Raw genomic sequence first — 21,607 nt, 5'->3', positions numbered from 1 at the left:
TGAATTGTTTTAACTGTTCTAAGTGCTAATACAGTATTAACTTGTAATTGGGTAGAATTTTAATTTATCCCGAACTAAATTAATCTTGATAGAAGATAATTTGCGATGATATAGTTTGGGGATATTGTAGGCCCAGATAGCAGAGCAGACAGATACGACCATCTGGCCTATTTGAAGTGCGAAGCTATCCTATAGTTCCATTTGAAGGATGGGACAGCCTTTAAGTAATACAATTGAAATTCAGTCCTCGCCTCTCAAGTTGGATGGGAGGTATTCACAATGTGACGTCTACGCCCTCCGGAAACTTAACATCATGTGATCCGTGACCTTTTGCACTGGGCAATAAATAAACAAAACTTCGGAGAAAGTCTCTGATACAGCATCACCAACTTCTACGCGATGAAGAATAGTTATAATAAACTTTTATGCAGTCACAGCCTGATCGGGATCTATTATTTAAATGTACGTAAAACCTAAATGAAATTGAGCCAAGAGTCAACTGACCTTCTTTCTTCTCTTCGAGCTGCACTCTTTTTTCAGGTCCACCAGCTTCAATGCCCATCTGCTGCATGTCTTCGGAACGTTTCTTGAACGCACGCGGGTCTGAGAGAGCGTCCATGAAATCTACAGAGAAAACTTATTTTAGGAAAATGTTCTTAGAAATGATGTAACCGGTACCAGTATTTACTTCTATTTGTTTCTCAATTAACACTTAATTTTATTATTTAACATTCTGTAATAGATCTCAAACTGGATGAGAGTTGCCGAGAATTGGAGAGGCCTATGTCCCGTAGTGTACTGCTATAGGCTGATGATGAATATAACTCAAACCCTCAGAAAGTATAGTGAGCTCATAGGGGTAGGTTCTCTTGCTCGCGTCGTTTTCCTCATCACTGAGGGTCGTGACTCCCCCGCTGCATCAGTTTCTCCCGAACGATTTTCCTCCATCTGCTGCAATCCTTAGCTTCATGAAGGGCATTGGGGAAGTTGATGCTTAGAGAAGAACATATTTGGTCCGACCATCTCGTGGGACTGCGTCCTCTGGGACGTTTGCCATCTACCTTTCCTGTCACCATCAGCTGTTCTAGATTGTGACCCTCTTTACGAGCAATATGTCCGAAGAATTCCAGCACCCTACGAAGGCATATAGTGGAAAGTCTAGTTTTGATATTAAACTCTCTCAGAATAGACACGTTGGTGGGAAAGGCGATCCATGGAATCTGTAGCATTTTTCTCCAGCTCCACATTTCAAAGGTGTCTATTCGGTCTCTGTCGGCCTTCAAAGGGGTAGGTAAGTACGACCATTATTACAGAAAAATTACAACTTTAAATCACTTGCCAGCAAAACCGTCCGGGACGTAAATCTTGAGTTCGATGTTGCAGAACAACATGGGCAGTGACATAGGGAAGTTTGCTTCGGTCCTGAGCGAGATGTGCCTGTAGCCGGCTTGGAGCCCGTCCAGCGGCAGGATCCTCTGGCCCAGGAGCTTGCCGTTCTCGTCGTAAACACCGAAACGGAGGACGGCTAGGTCAGGAAGCACGACCTGGTGAGAAGTATGAGGTGATTAATAACGTCGTGAAACGTTGAAAAGTCGTCGTGGCACTTTCGGAACTTTCAAACTAATAAAATAGATGTTACGTAATTTTCTTAGAAATGATGTAACCGGTACCAGTATTTAGTTCTATTTGTTTCTCAAACAACACTTAATTTTATTATTTAACATTCTGTAATAGATCTCAAGCTGGATGAGAGTTGCCGAGAATTGGAGAGGCCTATGTCCCGTAGTGTTTTTTTTTTTTTGCTTAAATGTGTGGACGAGCTCACGGCCCACCTGGTGTTAAGTGGTTACTGGAGCCCACAGACATCTACAACGTAAATGTGCCACCCACCTTGAGATATGGTGTTTGGATATTGTTATGGATATGAGTTTTAAGGTGTCAGTATAGTATAACGGCTACCCCACCCTTCAAGCCGAAACGCATTGCTGCTTCACGGCAGTAATAGGCAGGGTGGTGGCATCTACCCGTGCGTACTCACAAGCCGTTTTACCACCACTAAAAAGTATGTTGAGAAGTACGTAATGGCACATGGCAAGTAGCAATTTGAACAGTCAGTTCGTAGTGCCCAGTTTCCTTACCTTCCTAAACAAGAAAGGCTCCTCGTTGTAAACTGGGTTCAATCCGTTCGCAGGCACCATTCTCGTGCGGAATTCCTTGCGGATCGTGTCTGACGGTAGACCGTACATATCCACTTCAACGTAGGTCCCGATCTTCTTGTCTGACAGAAACTGACCAGCTATGACCTGTAGAAGCAGTTTTTGTTATCCAATTATTTTGTTGCCTACAGGGGCATGCTTTTCTAGTACAGTACTCAAAGTCATATAAAAATTATAATTCGCTTTGTTCTTCTTCTTTGTTTCAACCTTATCCCACTAGGTGGGGTCGATACTCCGAATTTTTCTATTCCCTTCTCTTCTATTAGCCGCCAGCTCAACACTCACTCCTCTCTCTTTCATATCGTCATTCACACACTCCATCCATGTCTTCTTCGGACGACCTCTTCTCCCTCTACCTTGCAGCCTTTCCATACATCTCCTAGTCACATGCATAGTTCGCTTTGTTATTTCTACAAATTGAATTCTTCATTTATCCTTTATTTCACATTATGTGAGATCGGCGCAGCATTTCCTCTATTCTCCATTGGGGCCTATCATACTTCACCTCAGCAATAACACAATTTTCTTGCATTTCTTCTTTCACATACCTAGTCCATACAAGTATTTTTATTACGCATATCTCATCGTCGCTTACCGTCTACTTTTATACCCAGATTTCATTCTAGAAAATTAAATGTAATTATTATTAAGTTTATTTTTATTTTTGTGCGTATTCTAAATCACTTTTATAGGAAGTGAACGCCAACAAAGATTTCCCATTGACTGGCTGAGATTGCTTTTGAATACAAAACCATCCGAATGTTATGTATCCAATCGGTTCCCAAAAGTTCGAATGAAGGAAAAAGATGAAGAGGATTATTATCATGAAGCACTTCACCTGGACACTGCACTGAGCCGCGATGACGCCATCGACTGGCGCGTCGGCAAAAGGATCGAAGCTACGGTCCGCGCGCCGCATGAAGTCCGGCTTCAACAGGTATCCGCAGTTCCCGTTGTACTCGAACTTGCCTTGGTTCAGTTGCATTGGCAAGTCTGACGTTTGGAAGTTTAGGGACACCATTTGACATCCGGCGTTCCAGAATACCTGTCAATATTTATTACGATCAGCTATGAGTATTGACGGACTCACGGCCCACTTTGGACACGCCCACAATTTGAATGTATAAGTGCATCGAAGCAGAACATTCATGAGGGTGGTATTCATTTAAGCTACCAAAGAAGACAGGCCCAAAAATATTAGAAGGTCTAGAGAATACTTATTGTGCGATAATCATATGGCTTTGTGAACGGTGGTGGTGGATTGTGTTTTACGAAAGAGCAACCGGGTGATGGACCCAGCGGGGTGTCCTATGGTTATCTGGGATATCAGTTGGATTAGTCCTCTGACTCAGAGGCCCGACGGTCATAGCGCTAGTTCAGCGTCGGACATATGGGCGTGGAGAGATGCGCCCTGCGTAAAACGCGTCACATTCCCACTTCCCTGATTCTTCAGAAACTATTACGCGGGTTGTCCAGAAACGGCAGTTAAAGCTACTTTTTCCAAAGAAGACATCATTCGTAAAAATTTCGAGTTAATTCGTGAATATTACTTTTATAGTGAATATTATTACTACCTGAGGCATGTAATTAGAGGAGTCAGCACGGGTTCCTTTAGGATAAATACGGGACATCTGTCGCTTGTTGTAATTCACGAAGTCGATGGCTTGGCTCTTTAGGTAGTTCATGCCGGTCGTCTCAGCGAACGAGGACATGTTGTGGTAAATGTTGCGCTCTGTGAAAAACGTTTTATCTAACTGTCGGGCAAAGTCCTATGGTTTCCAAAATAAATAATATTTCAATTCGAAGGTTGGGTTTTCAATTTCGAATAAATGCCTTAGAGCGTGCAAGATTTTTTATTATTATACCTTATAGCGGTAACTTACAAAACAGAAGATATTTGGACTAGAGCCTGAATCGTGTGAACGACTTTTTAAAGATATTTTTGCTTAATAATTAAATAACAAATAGCATTTGGATCTTGGTTGTATACCGAGTAATTTCATCCGCTCGGTAAAAAAAATTCCTTACACCCTTAAAAAATGTAAGCATAACAATTCTTGCAGCCTATAGAGACTTAAGCTTCGAAACATTGTGTTTTAGATTTTTCTGAGGCTTTTTTTATCTAAGGCTTTATCTAAGGATTTATCTAAGGCTAATTTTGGTCTTGAATTATTTGTGGAGGTCTAGAGAAGGTTCAAAGGGTAGACAAATATGAAATGCTCGGAATTAAATAAAAATAACAATTTTGTTTTTCCTTTGATGTGTCCCCCATCAGACGGATTCCTTTTGTTTGTTTTATGTTTATTTTATACAAAAGTTTAGGTCTTTTATTTATCGATTGAGGCACTACGAAGTCTACCGGGTCAGCTAGTAATAAATAATAATGATGGTGGTTCGATGGCAATACAGGTACAATATTGGGCATTGGACGAAAATTGTTTATATGCACAAGTTCGCCATTAACTTCTGACCAGTAAAAAAATGTGTGGCTCATCTGAAGTGGTTCAAGTCGCTTATGGACATCGGACATACACTACTTAGCGGTAAAATTAACCTTAAGAGCCTACATTATGGAATAAAACTTACTATCTGCCTCTTCGAAGCCTTGGAACTTGATGGGCTGCGCGTAGTTGACCATGGACGAGAGCCATGGATGAACGTTGGTTGTAGATCCTGTGTACGCAACGGGAGGAGGTGCGTCATCGCCAGCCGATGCTGCTTCGGCTACGATCTCTTCAGGCTGGAAGGAATACCAGCATTGGTAGTTTTGTAATTTTTTTCACTAGGTGTAGATGAGTTAGCCGATATCCAGGAGCTCACGTGTGGTTGTGAATATGGTTTTCTTGTTAAAACAGGTAGATGCGCGTTTACACTAGTAAGTATACAGTAAAAACTGAGACCTTAGAATTATATCTCAAGGGGGCGCGGCATTTACGTTGTAGATGTCTATGGGCTCCGGTAACCATTTAATACCAGGTAGGTCGTGAGCTCGTCTACCCATCTAAACGATAAAAAATAAGTTGTCTTCAGTAGTGCGCGGACGTAATTAGTGCCAGGGATACAACAAAACCGCTTCGTAACGCTAAGACTAGAGAGTGTGAAGAACTTGAAGAGTCAAAGTCCCTTTGAAGCAGGCTGACCCTTTCGAAAACATTGTGGAGTGAGCTAATTCCATTGTTAAGTGATATTCATCTGTGGAACCACCGGCAATAATGATGCCCGTATTTCTATTTTGAATAAGCACCGCAGTTCGGGACTTTGTGTCAACCGGAGGCACAATAGAAAACGCAAAACCTGAAGCGATAATAAAATAATTTCCAGAAATCATGAATTTAAATAAACAGGTTATGAATTACATTCGAATAGACTGTGCTCCAAGTAACAAATGTCCGATTAAAGATCTTTAATTTGCATCACGAAACGATAACCAGTTTCCACAGGAATTGTATTTTCGGGGCTGGTGGCGTGACGGTATTTGAAAATGACGATGACGGAAACTCTTCAAACAGTTTCCCATGGAACATTCTTCAACTTTACAAAGTCTATATCTAATAGCATTGAAACGTCTAACTTAGTCAAGGTCCGATTTTCCGAAGGTAAAGGATAGGATGTCTACGTAAATATTAAAAATAATTAGTCTATTAATCTATTCAATAGGGTTATTGTTATTCTACAATAAACATGAATAAAATTGTAATGGAATTCTGATTATTTATTGCTGTTCGTTAGTCTCGCTAAAACTTGAGAACGGCTGGGCCGATTTGGCTAATTTTGGTCTTGAATTATTTTTAGAAGTCCAGAGAAGGTATAAAAGTTAGATAAATATGAAAATGCTCAGAATTAAATAAAAAATAATAATTTTGTTTTCCCTTTGATGTGCCCCCGTCGGACGGATTCCTTTTGTTTGTTTTAAGTTTATTTTGTACAAAAGTTTAGGTCTTTTATTTATCGATTGGAGCACTACGAAGTCTGCTGGGTCAGCTAGTTTTGAATAAAAAATATATTAGGTTACAAGTAAGGCAAGGTGGTTGTTGATTGTGAATGGATTGTCTGGTTGTTGGTTGCCGAAGAATGCGTCCTTGTTAGGCATGATTATGAAGATTTGCTTTTTAATTTACCTTTTTATCCAGAATGGCGACTGCAGAAGCATCTTCTTTCTCTTCTTCTTCGATGACAAACTGTCCTTGACGGAACAGCTCTAATTCTTGCTTCTCAACTTCTGGCTTTAGACGTTTGTTCTTAATCATGATCTTGCGTTTGAGGGCTGAAGGCGGAGGTAATGGCACTCCTGGGTCCAACTAAGGGTTGAGAAGACAAAAAAAATTTGCTAATCACGTTTGGCAATTATAAAAATGAGAATCTTAAATAGTAATATATTTGATTGAAAATATATTTACATCATCATTCTTTTTAATTAGTTTTTGAACGCCGCATTAACCAAGTGATTAATGCCTACGACTTTTGTGCTACGGTACGGATTGGGTCTAGGTTTCACTTTCAATCGCAGTATGGTTCTTGCAATAAAAATTTTGATTTTGAATCTAGTTCTTGATTTTGTGTGTCACGTATTTCCGGCAGTCATAACGTAGAAGAAAATTCAAGGTTGTACCTATTAAATGTGAAATATTTATTGTATGTTGGATTTATTTCCATTCCAAAGATTTTGATTGACTGTTAGTAGTCTGGCAACAGATGAAATTGTAAATTATTGTAAATTGTCTTAATAAATCCATGAAAAGCAAGAGGGTGATAAAAAATATGTCTATTTAGAAATAAAACCGAAATATGAATTATAAAGCTTTCAAATATAAGTTAATTTTTTTACTGTTTCAATTAAATCAATTGCATTAACATTTGTAATGTTCTTTTTATTTTTCCTACCGGATGATCAGGCAGCGGTTCCTTAAGCAGCAAATCACCCAAGATCTCGTCACAGTATTTGGCCAGCTTGTATTGCTGGGCCTTGCAACAGTGGTTCTCAAATGATAGGATGACTGGGTAGTCTGAAGTCACGAAGGCGGTATCCCTCAGGGCGTATATGACATCTTTGAACAGTATGTCAGTGCACATTGCCATGCCGTGCGTTATGATTGGCTCTTCATCCTCGCCTTTGCCATCCCAACAGTCTAGCTCTACGCATCTGTGGATAAAGTCATACATAAAATATCACTGGTGGTAGGACCTCTTGTCAGTCCGCACGGGTAGGTACCACCTACCCTAGTTCTGCCGTGAAGCAGTAATGCGTTTCGGTTTGAAGGGTGGGGTAGCCGTTGTAACTATACTGAGACCTTAGAACTTATATCTCAAAGTGGGTGGCGCATTTACATTGTAGATGTCTATGGGCTCCAGTAACCACTTAATACAGGTGGCCTGTGAGCTCACCCACCCATGTAAGCTATAAAAAAAAGTACTGTTGAGCTTCGTAGTCGGGTAAAGTTAATGAGACACAGTGATCAGTTAAGTGACTAAAGTATATTCGGATTATAATTATTACAATTAAAATGCAACGCGCTATCGACAGCCCGACAATCCCGAGACTGACTGTTGCTACGCTGTTATATAATTGTCGCTTAATAACTAACAAATCTTAATAATTAACAATATACATAGCCCACTGAGTTTCTCGCCGAATTTTCTCAGTGGGTCGCGTTTTCGATTCGGTGGTAGATTCTGCGAAGTACTGCTCTTCCTAGGGCCAGTGTTAGCAACGGTTTGAGCCCCGAGAGCTAATCTACTAGGTAAGGTAGGTAGGTAACCTACGGTAAAGCTGATATAGCCTCTCAAGACTATCAGCATAGGTAGGCAAAACAATATACATTAATAGGCAATATGGATACATATGTAGTCCTTACAGTACCATTGAGATAATTTAAGCCTTCGTCAAACAGAACGCGTAATTAGCGCGCGTCAGAGCGCTAAACTAACGCCGCGCTATGACGCCGAGATGTGATGTACTACTGTGGTAACATACCGTCACACAGAGCGCCAGCGCTATAAGCGCTATAGCGCTGGGGCTCTGTTTGACGGTATGTTACTGTATTGAAATCGGTATCTTTGGTCAGTCACTAGCTACTTAGTGAGCGTTATTTGCAAATTTCCATTAATCATGCTAGCAAATTGTAATTTTATTTTGTTGTAATCTCTTGTGGTACGATTTCATGGTATTACATCGTATAAATTGGACACAATTATTGGTACATCAAGTCAAGGGCATGTCCGATTTGAGTGGGAAAGTATTGATGCGTTAATTTTGACGATCAGTTCGTATACGTCGAATCATTCCACGAAAATAGATCTAGCGCAACGGATTGTGAATTAACTTTTTTTAATTTTTTTATTGCTTATATGGGTGGACGAGCTCACAGCCCACCTGATGTTAAGCCCTGGAGCCCATAGACATCTACAACGTAGACGCGCCACCCACCTTGAGATACAAGTTCTAAAGTCTCAGTATAGTTACAACGGCTACCCCACCCTTCAAACCGAAACGCATTACTGCTTCACGGCAGAAATAAGCAGGGCGGTGGTACCTATCCGTGCGGACTCACAAGTGGTCCTACCACCAGTATATAATATAATTATATGAATGTTTAGGAAATTCGTTATTTTATTGATCTCATTCACGACTCCCCTAGAAAATCTGGTTATAAATTGTATACTGTTAAATTTGCATTACCTAAAAAGGGTGAGAATAAGATAAGGTTGCGACATAGGTTCGTTATCGCCCGTCTGACACTTCCGAATTAACACAATCGTCAGAATCATACTGGTGGTAGGACCGCTTGTGAGTCCGCACGGGTAGGTACCACCACCCCGCCTTTTTCTGCTGTGAAGCAGTAATGCGTTTCGGTTTGAAGGGTGGGTCGGCCGTTGTAACTATACTGAGACCTTAGAACTCATATCTCAAGATGGGTGGCGGCATTAACGTTGTAGATGTCTATGGACTTTAGTAACCACTTAACACCAGGTGGGCTGTGATCTCGTCCTCCCACCACAGTGGTACCATTAGCTTGCCTATCTCTGCCTAGAGGAAATCGGACATTCCAATTTGAAGCCGTTTTACCACTTAAACCTCAACCTCATTTGGAAAGGTGCGCAATAAATAGTATTCACTTTACATTCTATGGACTGTTAATCACTTAACATCAGGTGACAGGGAAACAAATCTGTCAAAACTAAGTCAACATCTCACAAGATCATACCCCTTCTACATATGTATTTCGATAATTTATGTTCATACAAATGTTACCGCGTCAACACATCGATTACATAGATTACCCCAATAAAGTTATAACAAACTTTTGGCGGGTTTCACGAACTAATCAAAACCGATCAAATAACTTTGTTTATCAATCAGCTATCAATCTTGGAACATTCTAAGCAACCTTATGGCAATTAATAACATTCTTGAAGGTAACCGATGTGGCCTTCGAGATTGTTCTGTTGATTTTCTCGAAAGATATTCCTTTGACAAGAAAGGCAAGCTACGTCACGCTAAGCTGCGGAACGATTTGATGACGGGTAATATTTGGAATGACTTGTGAAAATTTCGTATTATTAAAATTTATGGGAAATCGTTGTATCGGAAGTTAAGTGTGTCGTAGATATTATCATAATGACAGTAATTTGGACTCAATATAATTTTAATAATTTTGACATACCGCAATTTCAGCTAAAATTTTTAAGGAAATGAGTTTTATACTTCGAACGGCCTATGATGAACATATTGTATTCTATGAGTTTTTTAGAATTAAACAGCCTCTTTTAGTCCAAAAGAGGGTAAATGTACTCTTTTGGTCTTTTTTTTAAATCAAGCACTTAACTTAAATAAATACATATAAAATACAATAAATAAATGAAAAACACAAAAATAGCAATTCTTAATTTTTTATTTTTTTTATTGCTTAGATGTATGGACGAGCTCGCAGCCCACCTGATGTTTAGTGGTTACTGGAGCCCATAGATATCTACAACGTAAATGCGCCACGCACTTTGAGATATAAGCTCTAAGATCTCAGTACAGTTACAACGGCTGCCCCACCCTTCAAACCGAAACGCATTACTGCTTAACCAGTAATTACGCAAATTATATTTTTGCGGGTTTCATTTTTATTACACGATGTTGTTCCTTCATCATGGAAGTCCATCGTGAACATTGTTGAGTACGTAATTGATTACAAAAATTGGTACCCGCCTGGGATTCGAACACTGGTGCATCGCTCAACGCGAATGCACCAGACGTCTTATCCCTTAGGCCACGACGACTGTTTGTTATCTGAAGCACCATATCCGTTCTAGAAGTATTATCGGGGGTTCTATGACATTTCTACTGTTGTCTGAATGATCCACAGATTATTACGATAATATTAATGAGAACTAATATTAATCTGTACGGCCTTCTCGGCACGTCTTAACGCCAACAAGAAATATTTACGGATGGCTCGATTACCAGGCCTTGGATCTAAATTATATACCTACTACTATTAAAATTGTTTATGCTTACCGGCAACCAGCCAACAAGACCTGTCGGTACATCTCCACGGAGCTTTTCCCTCCGAACTGTCGTCCGCTTAGGTACGTGTTGTGCGATGAGTTGATGTAGTAGTGAGCGAGTGGCTGGTCCATGTCCATATAGTTGTCGAGACGGTCGAGGAACACAGGAGCATTCTCGTCCGACATCAAGTAGCGGATCAGACCGTCTTTTGTCAAGCATTCTGTGAAGTAATGGGACTGTGAATGATTTGGTTGATAGCTGGTTACTCTTAATGGGTGAAATGCACAGCAAATCAAACCCGCAAAATTATAATTTGCGTAATTACTGGTGGCAGGACCTCTTGTGAGTCCGCGGGTAGGTACCACCACCTCGCCTATTTCTGCCGTGAAGCAGTAATGCGTTTCGGTTTGAAGGGTGGCGCAGCCGTTGTAACTATACTTGAGACCTTAGAACCGATATCTCAAGGTGGGTGGCGGCTTTACGTCGTAGATGTCTATAGGCTCCAGTAACCACTTAACACCGGGTGGGCTGAGCTCGTCCACCTATATAAGCAATAAAAAAAAAAGTTAGCTTATATAGTGATAAGAAGTTAACAGAGCGCATGGAAATCACAACAGACATAAGGTTGATATGGAAGGTGCATTGTATAATGGGTGTTGGACCCTTCAAACAGCTAAACTCATAACTTTGTGAAAAAATAAAACTTCTTTATATTCTTCTGTGCCTTTATTCCACTATGTGGGGTCGGCATGGCTTGACCTCTTTTACCATTCAGGCTCATCATACGTCTGCCCTCACACGCTTCTCTCGCAAAAACGCTTTCACACAGTCCCTCCAAGTGTTTCTAAGACCTCGTTGTAAAAAATAAAACATAGGTAAATGAAAAACATTAAACTGTGGCCAGTCTGTTTATCCCACGATATACGAATGAACTATTACATTTAATTATTGATAAACTAAAAATAATTGACTAAGAATCAGTAAAATATGTAAATAAATCACATTTTTTATCGTGAGATAATTTTTCTTTATCGAATTTTCTGTGGATGTGTTCAGAATATCTGTGGTACACAAACTCTCTTCAGTCTTCGGCAGTCTTGTAAACAATAATACTAGACGGGACGTGCCGTCTACTCATGTATCTAAGACAATGTAAATGAGAAGACAGAAATTCCCATAGACATTGACTTCCCGCCTTGAGATGTAAATTCGTATTAATAAATAATAGATACGGTAAGGGTAGGGCCTGCGAACTTAAACAATAACTTACTGGCATTTTTGGCTTCCTCATTCTGTTCATAAGTCGTGATGATCTCAGCTGCTCTCTTCTCATCGTACAGCGGGTACAGGATCTCGTTGAGTCGAGGATCACGTTGCTTCTCATTCAGGAAGTTCACGAACTGGTCCAAATTGATGCGATCGGATTTGCCTTGAGTTCTGAAAGTAAAAACAAGATTACTTTCATCTTTCAAATCAAATCAAATCAAAAAAGTTTTATTCAACATAAATGAAAGTACATACTTGTTGAACGTCAAAAGAACTACCGCCAATTCACAAGAATTAGCCTCCGTCCTGAGAAGAATTGGCAAGAAACTCAGCGGGCATGTATTTTTTTTTTTAATATTAGATTATTTTTTTAATATTAGATTATTTTTTAAATATACATTTTTACATGAGTATAATAACATAACAATTATTACAATATTGAACTGCCCGGAGCGAGCAACTCATTCCCACTTTGTGCAATCTTCTAGATAATCATTGACTTTATAGTAAGCTTTATTGCACAGATGTTCTTTAATAGTTTTCTTAAGCCTATGTATATGTAGGTTCTGAACATCTTGTGGGATTTTGTTGTACAGGCGCACACTTTACTTTAGGTAAATAGTTTCGCATTTATCTCGGCGACTCATCTGGTGCTCAATGAAGACGAAAAAGAAAACTATCTCGAGGTGCCTTGAATTATTAATTGCAGTTAAAGCTATACCAGTTCATTGGAACCCACTTTACTGCGTGATCAAAGCGGCTGTATTTGACATCGTCGTGGCCTAAAGGATAAGACGCCCGGTGCATTTTTTTATTTATTGCTTAGATGGGTGGACGAGCTCACAGCCCACCTGGTTACTGGAGCCCATAGACATCTACGACGTAAATGCGCCAGCCACCTTGAGATATAAGTTCTAAGGTCTGAAGTATAGTTACAACGGCTGCCCCACCCTTCAAACCGAAGCGCATTACTGCTTCACGGCAGAAATAGGCAGGGTTGTGGTACCTACCCGTGCGGACTGACAAGAAGTCCTACCATCAGTAAATTAGTATCAAGCGGTGCGACTAAGCCGGTGTTCGAATCCCGCAGGCAAATAAAAAAATTTCTAATTAAATACGTACTTAGCTTATCTTCACGAACAACTCCAATGAAGGAATAACACTATATAGTAAGATTCAAATGGACAGAAATTATAATTTGCGTATTTGATGGTGGTAGGGCGTCTTAAGTGCCCGCACGGGTAGGAACCGAGCGGGCGGGCGGGTAACTATACTGAGACCTTAGAACTTATATGTCAAGGTGGGTGGCGCATTTACGTTGTAGATGTCTATGGGCACCAGTAATCACTCACTACCAGGTGGGCTGTGAGCTCGTCCACCCATCTAAGCAATAAAAAAAAAAAAAGAACCACCATCTTACTTTTTCCTGCCGCAAAACAGTAATACGCTTTTGTAATATAATGTGGTAAGTAATGCGTTTTTGAAATCACTGTCAAAGCTGCTTACAAATAGCTACGTTCTATAAAAGAAGCCTGCTTATTTCTATCGTAATATGTTCCAATTTCAAGGGTGGGGCAGCCGTTATACTATAGAATTGAGCGGCGACATGCACGTTGTTAATGCCTATGGGCTCCGGTAATCACTTATGAGCTCGTTCAATCGGCTAAGAAATAATAAAGGGTCTTTGAGATATAGTCCTGATATAGTTTAGCTCTCAATCCTAAAAATTAATCGGGTTGGTGGTCCCATCTTATTAGTATTACAATTTTACTTAATAATGTATTATTTATTTCTCAGTATTAATATAATGTAATAGATATTGTGATTAGACTGCTACCAAACGCCGGTATAGTTGCCACACGTAAACCTGGTTACTTGATACAATATATGAGTCGTCTATTATCAAAGGTGGCAATCTGTGCATTTGGACAAAAAAATGTTATTGATATGTCAATACAGATTGATTTGAATATAATTGTCTCCTTCAAAGAATACGGTTCAAAACCTGCATTAAATAAAGGTTAATACTTAACCTGTTATTTATCTAAGATGTCGTTCAGAAGAGTTTTGTGACTGCCAATGGAATACAAAGTCAATAATTCGTTTTTCTGATTTACCAGTAATTGTCCAAAAGTCACATTGCCGGCTTTGATACTTGTCGACTCATATGGAAAGACATAATCATGAGTTCCATTGCTAGTTACAACTACCATGCTACATTGTGGAGGGGTGCGTCGCCAGCGGGAGCTTTTTAGTACCACGCACGCGCGTACGCAGCACACCGCTAACTCTCCGACGCATTGTACTGTCTCGCTACTCAATGGCTTGCTAGCCTATGCTCCGGAAATGGATATATTCCATGATGGTTTGCAGCGATTTATTGTTGTTGTTAGAAGTTACTTAAGCTAATTATTAATAAATAAATAAATATTTACTAACAATCACGCCACATTAACTGGTCCCGTGATAAGATCGTAAAGAACTTGTGTTACAGGTACCAGATAACGGAAAATAAATGTAAGATTTTTATTATACACATAAATATATTTAATATACATCCATAACCCTGGAAAAGACGTTTATATTTATCATACAAATATCTTCCCTTGTGTAGTGACCATGTCACTTACCACTACACCAGACGGCCGTTATATTAGTACGTTAATACCTTACAAATGTTTTGGTTTATGCTGTTAATTTGTAAATAGACTAAATAAATAAATAAATCTAAAATAATACTTACATAGAACGAAACAACTCTTCAATATCGTTTCTCGGGCAAATCTTATGATACAGAGCGTAAAACTTGTCAAACGTGAAGGCTTCTTTTTCCATGACGTCATTCTTCCCTGACGGCAGACCCAGTTCGGACAGGCACTGGTAGACCAGCTTCTCAGTTTTACCAGAAGCAAATGTCCTGGCCACCACCTTGACGGGAACTTTGCCCCGAGGGTCGGTCAGGAAACAGAGGCGCATCCAGCTGGAAGAAAGTCAGGGTTAAAGTGGTCCTATATATTATATAGGAAATTACATTCGTTAAGTTTGTTTCGTTAGTTGAATTTCTTGTGTTCTGTGTTATATAAGAAGACTAGCTGACCCGGCAGACTTCGTAGTGCCTCAATCGATAAATAAAAGACCTAAACTTTTGTATAAAATAAACTTAAAACAAACAAAAGGAATCCGTCCGATCGGGACACATCAAAGGAAAAACAAAATTGTTGTTTTTATTTAATTTCGAGCATTTCCATATTTATCTTTACCTTTTAAACCTTCTCTGGACTTCAACATATAATTCAAGACCAAAATTAGCCAAATCGGTCGAGCCGTTCTCCAGTTTTAGCGAGACAACGAACAGCAATTCATTTTTATATATGTAGAAGAAGAAGATATTTTTGAAGAGAGAATCAATGAGAATGATTGCAAGTTATTCGGTAGCTTTATTAACACTTGATAGTACCGCTCTATCAGTAGTGGGATAAGGTAACGCATTGGTAAACCGCTCCGCCTTCACAATGGGTATTGGAACAGTTTTCGAAAATTTTAACAGATTTTTTTAGGGGTTTTTGAGGTATTAGCATTAAAATTCTTATAGATGGACACCAGTAAGGTGATGCTGGACGATTGATTCAGAGCTTCGAGGTCAAGAGAGTCGCGAGCTGCCTGAGAATTCATCTCAAATGTAGACCTATTGAAAAGAAAAAAATGTTTCTGCTTAGCTTAATAAAAGAATTTTCCATTAACGTTACCCAGATAGCTAGTTTTGGATACGGCAGTGGTACTCTTGTAACTAGTGTATAAAAATAAATGTTTTACTGTTACTGTTGCTACACAGAACGTTTTTTAACTATGGCAACTGTATTTGAGCAGACAAATAAGGCGAACTAAATTGCAGATTGGATGTCGTTAAAAAAATGTTAACTTAATGCAATTAATAATAAATATACTAAAAAACCAAACACGTGTTTTATTATTACATATCGACGCTTGAAAGGCAAACGTGACTAAGCGGCAATGCGTGAACTTTACAGTAGACTAATTTAAAGTTGAAATACCTGAAAAAAATTATATTTTAACGAATCTAGCTGTAGGATTGAAATGATTTTAATAGACTTAGAAATATATTTTTTTGCGCATCGAATATGGTTATTGCCTATCATTTATGTACAAAGCAGTTATTGTCGCTTAGTCACGTTTGCCTTTCAAGCGTCAATATGTTTAATATCTATCATTACTTGGCGCAAACGTTAGGGTTTAGAAAAAATGGTTTACATTACTTAGCATTGGTCGAAAATCGTAGATATTTGTGTAATGTACGTCATTATCTATGTATGATCTCTAGAAGTGAAAGGCTATTAGGTTTAAACGACATTTTTGAAACTCTACAGGAGAGACATTTATAGTTTAAAATTTAGGAAAAAATATTATGAAAATAAATCTTCTTCAGTTCTTCAAAATGTTGTCAACATTTATTTGTTTAGTTGCACCATAAAAGTGATCATCGAATACAAAACTTTGGCAAATTGACAATAAGTACATGGCAGATGTCACCTCAATTATAGATGCAGTCTATAACGTCTCTAAACATACGCGTAATTGAAGATGGATTAAAAACATCGAATTGTTGATGCGAATACCAAATAAAACGGACCTTTAATTATAAAGATACATGTCGCGTATTAAGTGAAATGTCCCTTAAATCAAAGAACCTTTCATCACCTGATATATCTATATTTATGGGATGAAACAGTGGTTATTCAAGTTTATTTTTAAGTTACAACAAAAAACAAGTGTTAGGGTAGGTATGTGTGCACGAATTGCGCTGGTCTCATTAAATTAAGACGACATTGGACTCGGGCACTAATGTCGCTATCCACGACGCAGAGAACGGAAATGATGGAGGAACATAGCCCGAACAAAACTGCTCCGTAAAAGGAGGATACATAAGTTTATATATGTATGTTGGTATAATATTCTTAAAGAAAGCAGCTGCCAATTGTCCGAGTAATCTCTTAGTTGCCGTTTACGACGTCATAAGAACAGACGGTGTGATAATATCCTAGGCCGAGACCAGGCGATGAAATTAGAGTAACACTTAGGTACGTTATTTTTTTCAATTTTCGCGGATCATAAGCGTAATTCAAACTACTTTGACGATTACGAATTTCACGTTCCTTATTCCCGACTTTTCGAATGCTTTAAGGTTTTCTCTACACTACTTTAGAGATTTAGACAATAAGTTCATTCAAAGGTTCAAATAAGTTCATTCAAAAATTCAAGGATTCAATAGGAGTACGGCGCGAAACAGAGCGTGAATCAATTTGTTACAGCAACGAAAGAACGAGAAAGCATCACCTCTCGAAATTTTGATGTGAACTGGCCACAACACAACCTAGTATTAAAAACAGCGCGATTACTGGTGGTAGGGCCTCTTGTGAGTCCGCACGGGTAGGTACCACCGCTCTGCCTATTTCTGCCGTGAAGCACTAATGCGTTTCAGTTTGAAGGGTGTAGCAGCTGTTGTAACTATACTGAGACCTTAGAACTCATATCATTTACGTTGTAGATGTCTATGGGCTCCTGTAACCACTTAACATCAGGCGGGCTGTGAGATCGTCCACTCACCAAAGCTATAAAAAAAAGATTTCTTGAGATAAGTTTTACGAAAACTTGAGATTACGTCAATAAACCAGATTATTCCTGAGTTTAAGTCCGAGATGCAGAGCCTGGATGACAATCCGTCAGATGAGGCCTGAGATCTTTATAAAGTCACTGTCAAAGTCACAAAGTTACAAAAATGTAATGAAAAGAGTAGTGTGGCTTTTTTAATTACATTATGAGATATAGTTACTTTCCATTTTGACTAACGAAGCCCTAAAAACTGTAATATTATACATGTGTGTTTTGCAAAAGAGCAATTACCGTCCGAGTTTGTCGGTACTGTGAGCTAGGGGCGTGCCTGTGCAAACTAGGACACTGCGAACGCCCCTGTCCGTGCTAATGTCAGCCAATTTAAATTGCTTTAATCCGCACGGGAGAGGAAACATGACCTGATTTACTGAAGCGGTTTGCTGAACTTCGCGTACTTTAATATTCATAGAATGCGATCTAAAATGAATTTAGCGTAAATTTACTGGTATTCTCTAGTGACTAGTACCGCTTATCCCTTGAGGGGCTTTAAGATGATAAAAAGAACACATTAAGCTGCTGGTTACTGCTGACGAATCTGTAAAACAATTTCATAGGACATTTCGTAGCGACCAGAACGCATTGTGCCGGAAGTGTGGCGGGTAGCCATCATACAACACAAGATATAGACAGATGTCTGAATCTCGCTGACGACATTTTAACAACAAGATAAGCTTTCGTAAATGCGCCACCCACCTTGAGATATAAGTTCTACGGTCTCAAGTATAGTTAGAGTTACAATGGCTGCCCCACCCTTCAAACCGAAACGCATTACTGCTTCATGGCAGAAATGGGCAGGGTGGTGGTACCTACCCGTGCGGACTCACAAAAAGTCCTAACCCCCAGTAAAGCCGTCCACAGTAGCTAATGATGATGATGATGATTCGTCCGACCGTTTTCGGCCGTGGCGACCACTTTCACTCCTATCCGTCGATTTGGCGCTCGTGCGCTCGAAGATGGCTTATATAGCCTATCTTCGCGGCAAAATTCCTTGGGCATTGAGGGCACGTAAGCACGCCGTTCTTATAATTATAGGCTATGGCAGCAGGAGGGCGGGCCTTTAACTGGTCGCGTTTGTAATCAAGGTCAGCTTTACGCTGATCCTCGACCTCGCGTACTTTGCTGTTCACCATCCTGCGCCATCCTGGCCGCTGTGCTGCCAAGCGCTCCCATTGAGAGGGCTCTATATCACATCTCTTCATGTGTCGTTTTTTTGTTTCTCATTGTAACTACAAATACTTGGTCGCTGTATAAGAGAGCTGTATAATTGAAATAAGAGCTGGGAAACTGGACAGTTCAAGTCTGAATAGCTCAGTAACATGTTGCTGGGAAAGTTCTTATTGAATAAGTTTCGACGATCGCCACAAGTGCGGCTGGTACACTTTCGGAACTTTCAAAGTAATAAAATAGATGTTACGTAATTACATTGTTGTCTAGTATTTACACAGTATGGACATACATTTTATAAGTAAAGGCGAATTTACATTACGAAATTAGTGGCATGAAATTAATTTCGTGACATTAGTTTTACCAACAGTTTCACGTGTAATTTAATACTTTCGTAATGCATGCATTAATTTCATGCATGCAAATTAGTTTCGTGCCCTGCGCGATTTTTTGGTGAAATTAGTGTCATGCCACTAATTTCATAGTGTAGACGCGACGTGAAACTAATGTTGCTAGCTGTTAGCAAATCCCACCCCCTCCTGGCTGAGCCTTTGCTCGCCCACCTGTCCTGGTGAAACTGGAAAGGCCTTCGGGCCACCAGTAATCCTTCAATCATAAAAAAAAAAAAAAACTAATGTCGCGAAAGGGCCTGCGCTGTGCGGACGTGTGTATTGTTAGTTCGGACGCGCTTCAAGCGTTGAAAATGGCAAACCAACGGTGGAGTATAGATAAAAATATAAAATTCATTAATGAATATCAGCGACAAGAGTGTCTCTGGGACCCTCATTCGAAAATAGTTTTTATAGCTCTCAGGATCTTCATCTGCTAATTCAGAGACTAACTCCATTGCACCTAAATGCCTTCTTGTTAACCATCCTCGAATCTACCAACGTCCTTTTTTCTTGATAGTCTTTTTTTAAGTGTATTTCTTTAGCTACATTGAATATAGCAAATTATAGCTTTGATGCTGATGGCGCCATGGTTACTGCGATACTGTGGATTTCGCGACACAATTTTTTTAACGAAATTACTTTCGCATATATCGAAACTACTTTCGCGAAACTGAGCTCAACATGCATGACACTAATTTCGTAATGTAAACTCCGCATAAGTGGTGTGATTTAAGTCGTCGCGGCCTAAAGGATAAGACATCCGGTGCGTTCGTATCAAGCGATGCACCGGTGTTCGAATCCCGCAGGCAAGTACCAATTTTTCTAATGAAATACGTACTTAACAAATGTTCACGATTGACTTCCACGGTGAACGAAGAACATCGTGTAATATAATACTTATAAAAATGAATTGCTGTTCGTTAGTCTCGCTGAAGCTCGAGAGCGTCTGGACCGATTTGGCTAATTTTGGTCTTAAATTATTTGTGGAAGTCCAGGGAAGGTTTAAAAGGTAGATAAATATAAAATTGATCGGAATTAAATAAAAAAAAACAATTTTGTTTTCCCGTTGGTGTGCCCCCCGTCGGACGGATTCCTTTTGTTTGTTTTCAGTTAATTTTATACAAAAGTTTAGGTTAGGTTAGGTATTAATCGATTGAGGCATTACGAAGTCTGTCGGGTCAGCTAGTCGTGTAATAAAAATCAAACCCGCAAAAATTATAATTGCGTAATTACAGGTGGCAGGACCTCTTGTGAGTCCGCACGGGTAGCTATTGGCTATTTCTTGGTGGTAGGGCGTACTTCAAGCGCGCATGGTACAGGAACCACCATTCTGTATATTTCATCCGCGATTCACACACGCTCTCCGGTTTGTCGACAGCTGTTATCTAACACATATGAGAGACTCCGATTTCATGTCTGGAAGTGGGTGTATCGAAGAAAGACATCCAGAAATCTATTTTGCGCTTCCAATCAATACTTACAAATCAATCAATAATTCTCCTCGTCTAACTAACCTTTATAATAATCTATTCAGAAAAGCTGAAAACCTTGACATATTTGGCGATTCCCTTCCAATATTCAGGAACAAAATTATAAAAAGTTGTTGTTGAACCTCAGCCTCAGCCTTGATCTTAGTACTCGGGTATTACTGTCCTTGTTGTCTTTCTTTTGTTTTTAATTTTTTATTATTATTACTAATATTGTTAAATCTCTATTGATATATTAATGTAATGCATGCTGTGATTGCCTCTAATTAGAGTTGCAGTTATCAATTGCTCCATACATGTCAATGTTATTTTATGTCTTACTGTAAACCCTGTCGGTAATCCTTAAATAAATAAATAAATAAAAAACTCTTCAGGTGTTCTGCTCTATAATATATCTACAAGTGATTACGGACCGTCGGCTGTGAGTAAAGACATGCGCTCTGTATTAGATCTTCACTTGCACTAAAGCCTTGTTCGGACTAGGCGAGTATTTTAGTCGAGTACCGAGTAATTTAGTAGCTAAATGTGTCTGAACACCAAAAATTTAGTCGAATAGGTTAGTAAATAATTTAGTCAAGTAAATCCATTTTGTTCTATTTTCTCGGGCGTGTAGCGAGTAGTTTAGTTACTAAATTACTCGGTACTCGACTAAAATACTCGCCTAGTGCGAACAAAGCTTAAAGGACAAGAACTCATTTCTAAGACTATTTGATCTGTACCTACAAAAAAAATGTATTAAAATATTGTTTATATTTTCAGTGAAGCTTTGTCTATTTATTTTGCCTTGCTCATAATGGAAAACACTCAAAAATCTAGTGACGCAAAGGCCCCATGATATAGAAAGCCCAACGGACCCGTTGTATCGCCTTCAGGTATGAAGCTAACAAAATCACACGTACA

General features: G+C 39.3%; 1 protein-coding gene across 3 annotated transcripts in view; it reads right to left on the bottom strand.

Annotated features, from left to right (window-relative positions):
* PLCb4 (phospholipase C beta 4) overlaps positions 1-21,607 on the bottom strand; it is a 95,651-nt gene that overhangs the window by 7,036 nt on the left and 67,008 nt on the right. For all 3 annotated transcript variants that reach the window (XM_038017084.2, XM_038017085.2, NM_001171922.1), the window contains 11 exon segments: positions 14,720-14,956; positions 11,981-12,147; positions 10,720-10,930; positions 7,098-7,356; positions 6,335-6,514; positions 4,803-4,956; positions 3,791-3,948; positions 3,055-3,261; positions 2,139-2,303; positions 1,340-1,544; positions 505-624 (listed from right to left, as the gene is read on the bottom strand). In XM_038017084.2, the coding sequence (XP_037873012.1) occupies positions 505-624; positions 1,340-1,544; positions 2,139-2,303; positions 3,055-3,261; positions 3,791-3,948; positions 4,803-4,956; positions 6,335-6,514; positions 7,098-7,356; positions 10,720-10,930; positions 11,981-12,147; positions 14,720-14,956 (2,063 nt within the window).

This window comes from Bombyx mori, chromosome 18 (genome assembly GCF_030269925.1).
Source record: "Bombyx mori chromosome 18, ASM3026992v2".
NCBI lineage: Eukaryota > Metazoa > Arthropoda > Insecta > Lepidoptera > Bombycidae > Bombyx > Bombyx mori.
Note: the sequence above shows the minus strand (reverse complement) of the source record. Positions and strands in the feature narration are given on the sequence as shown.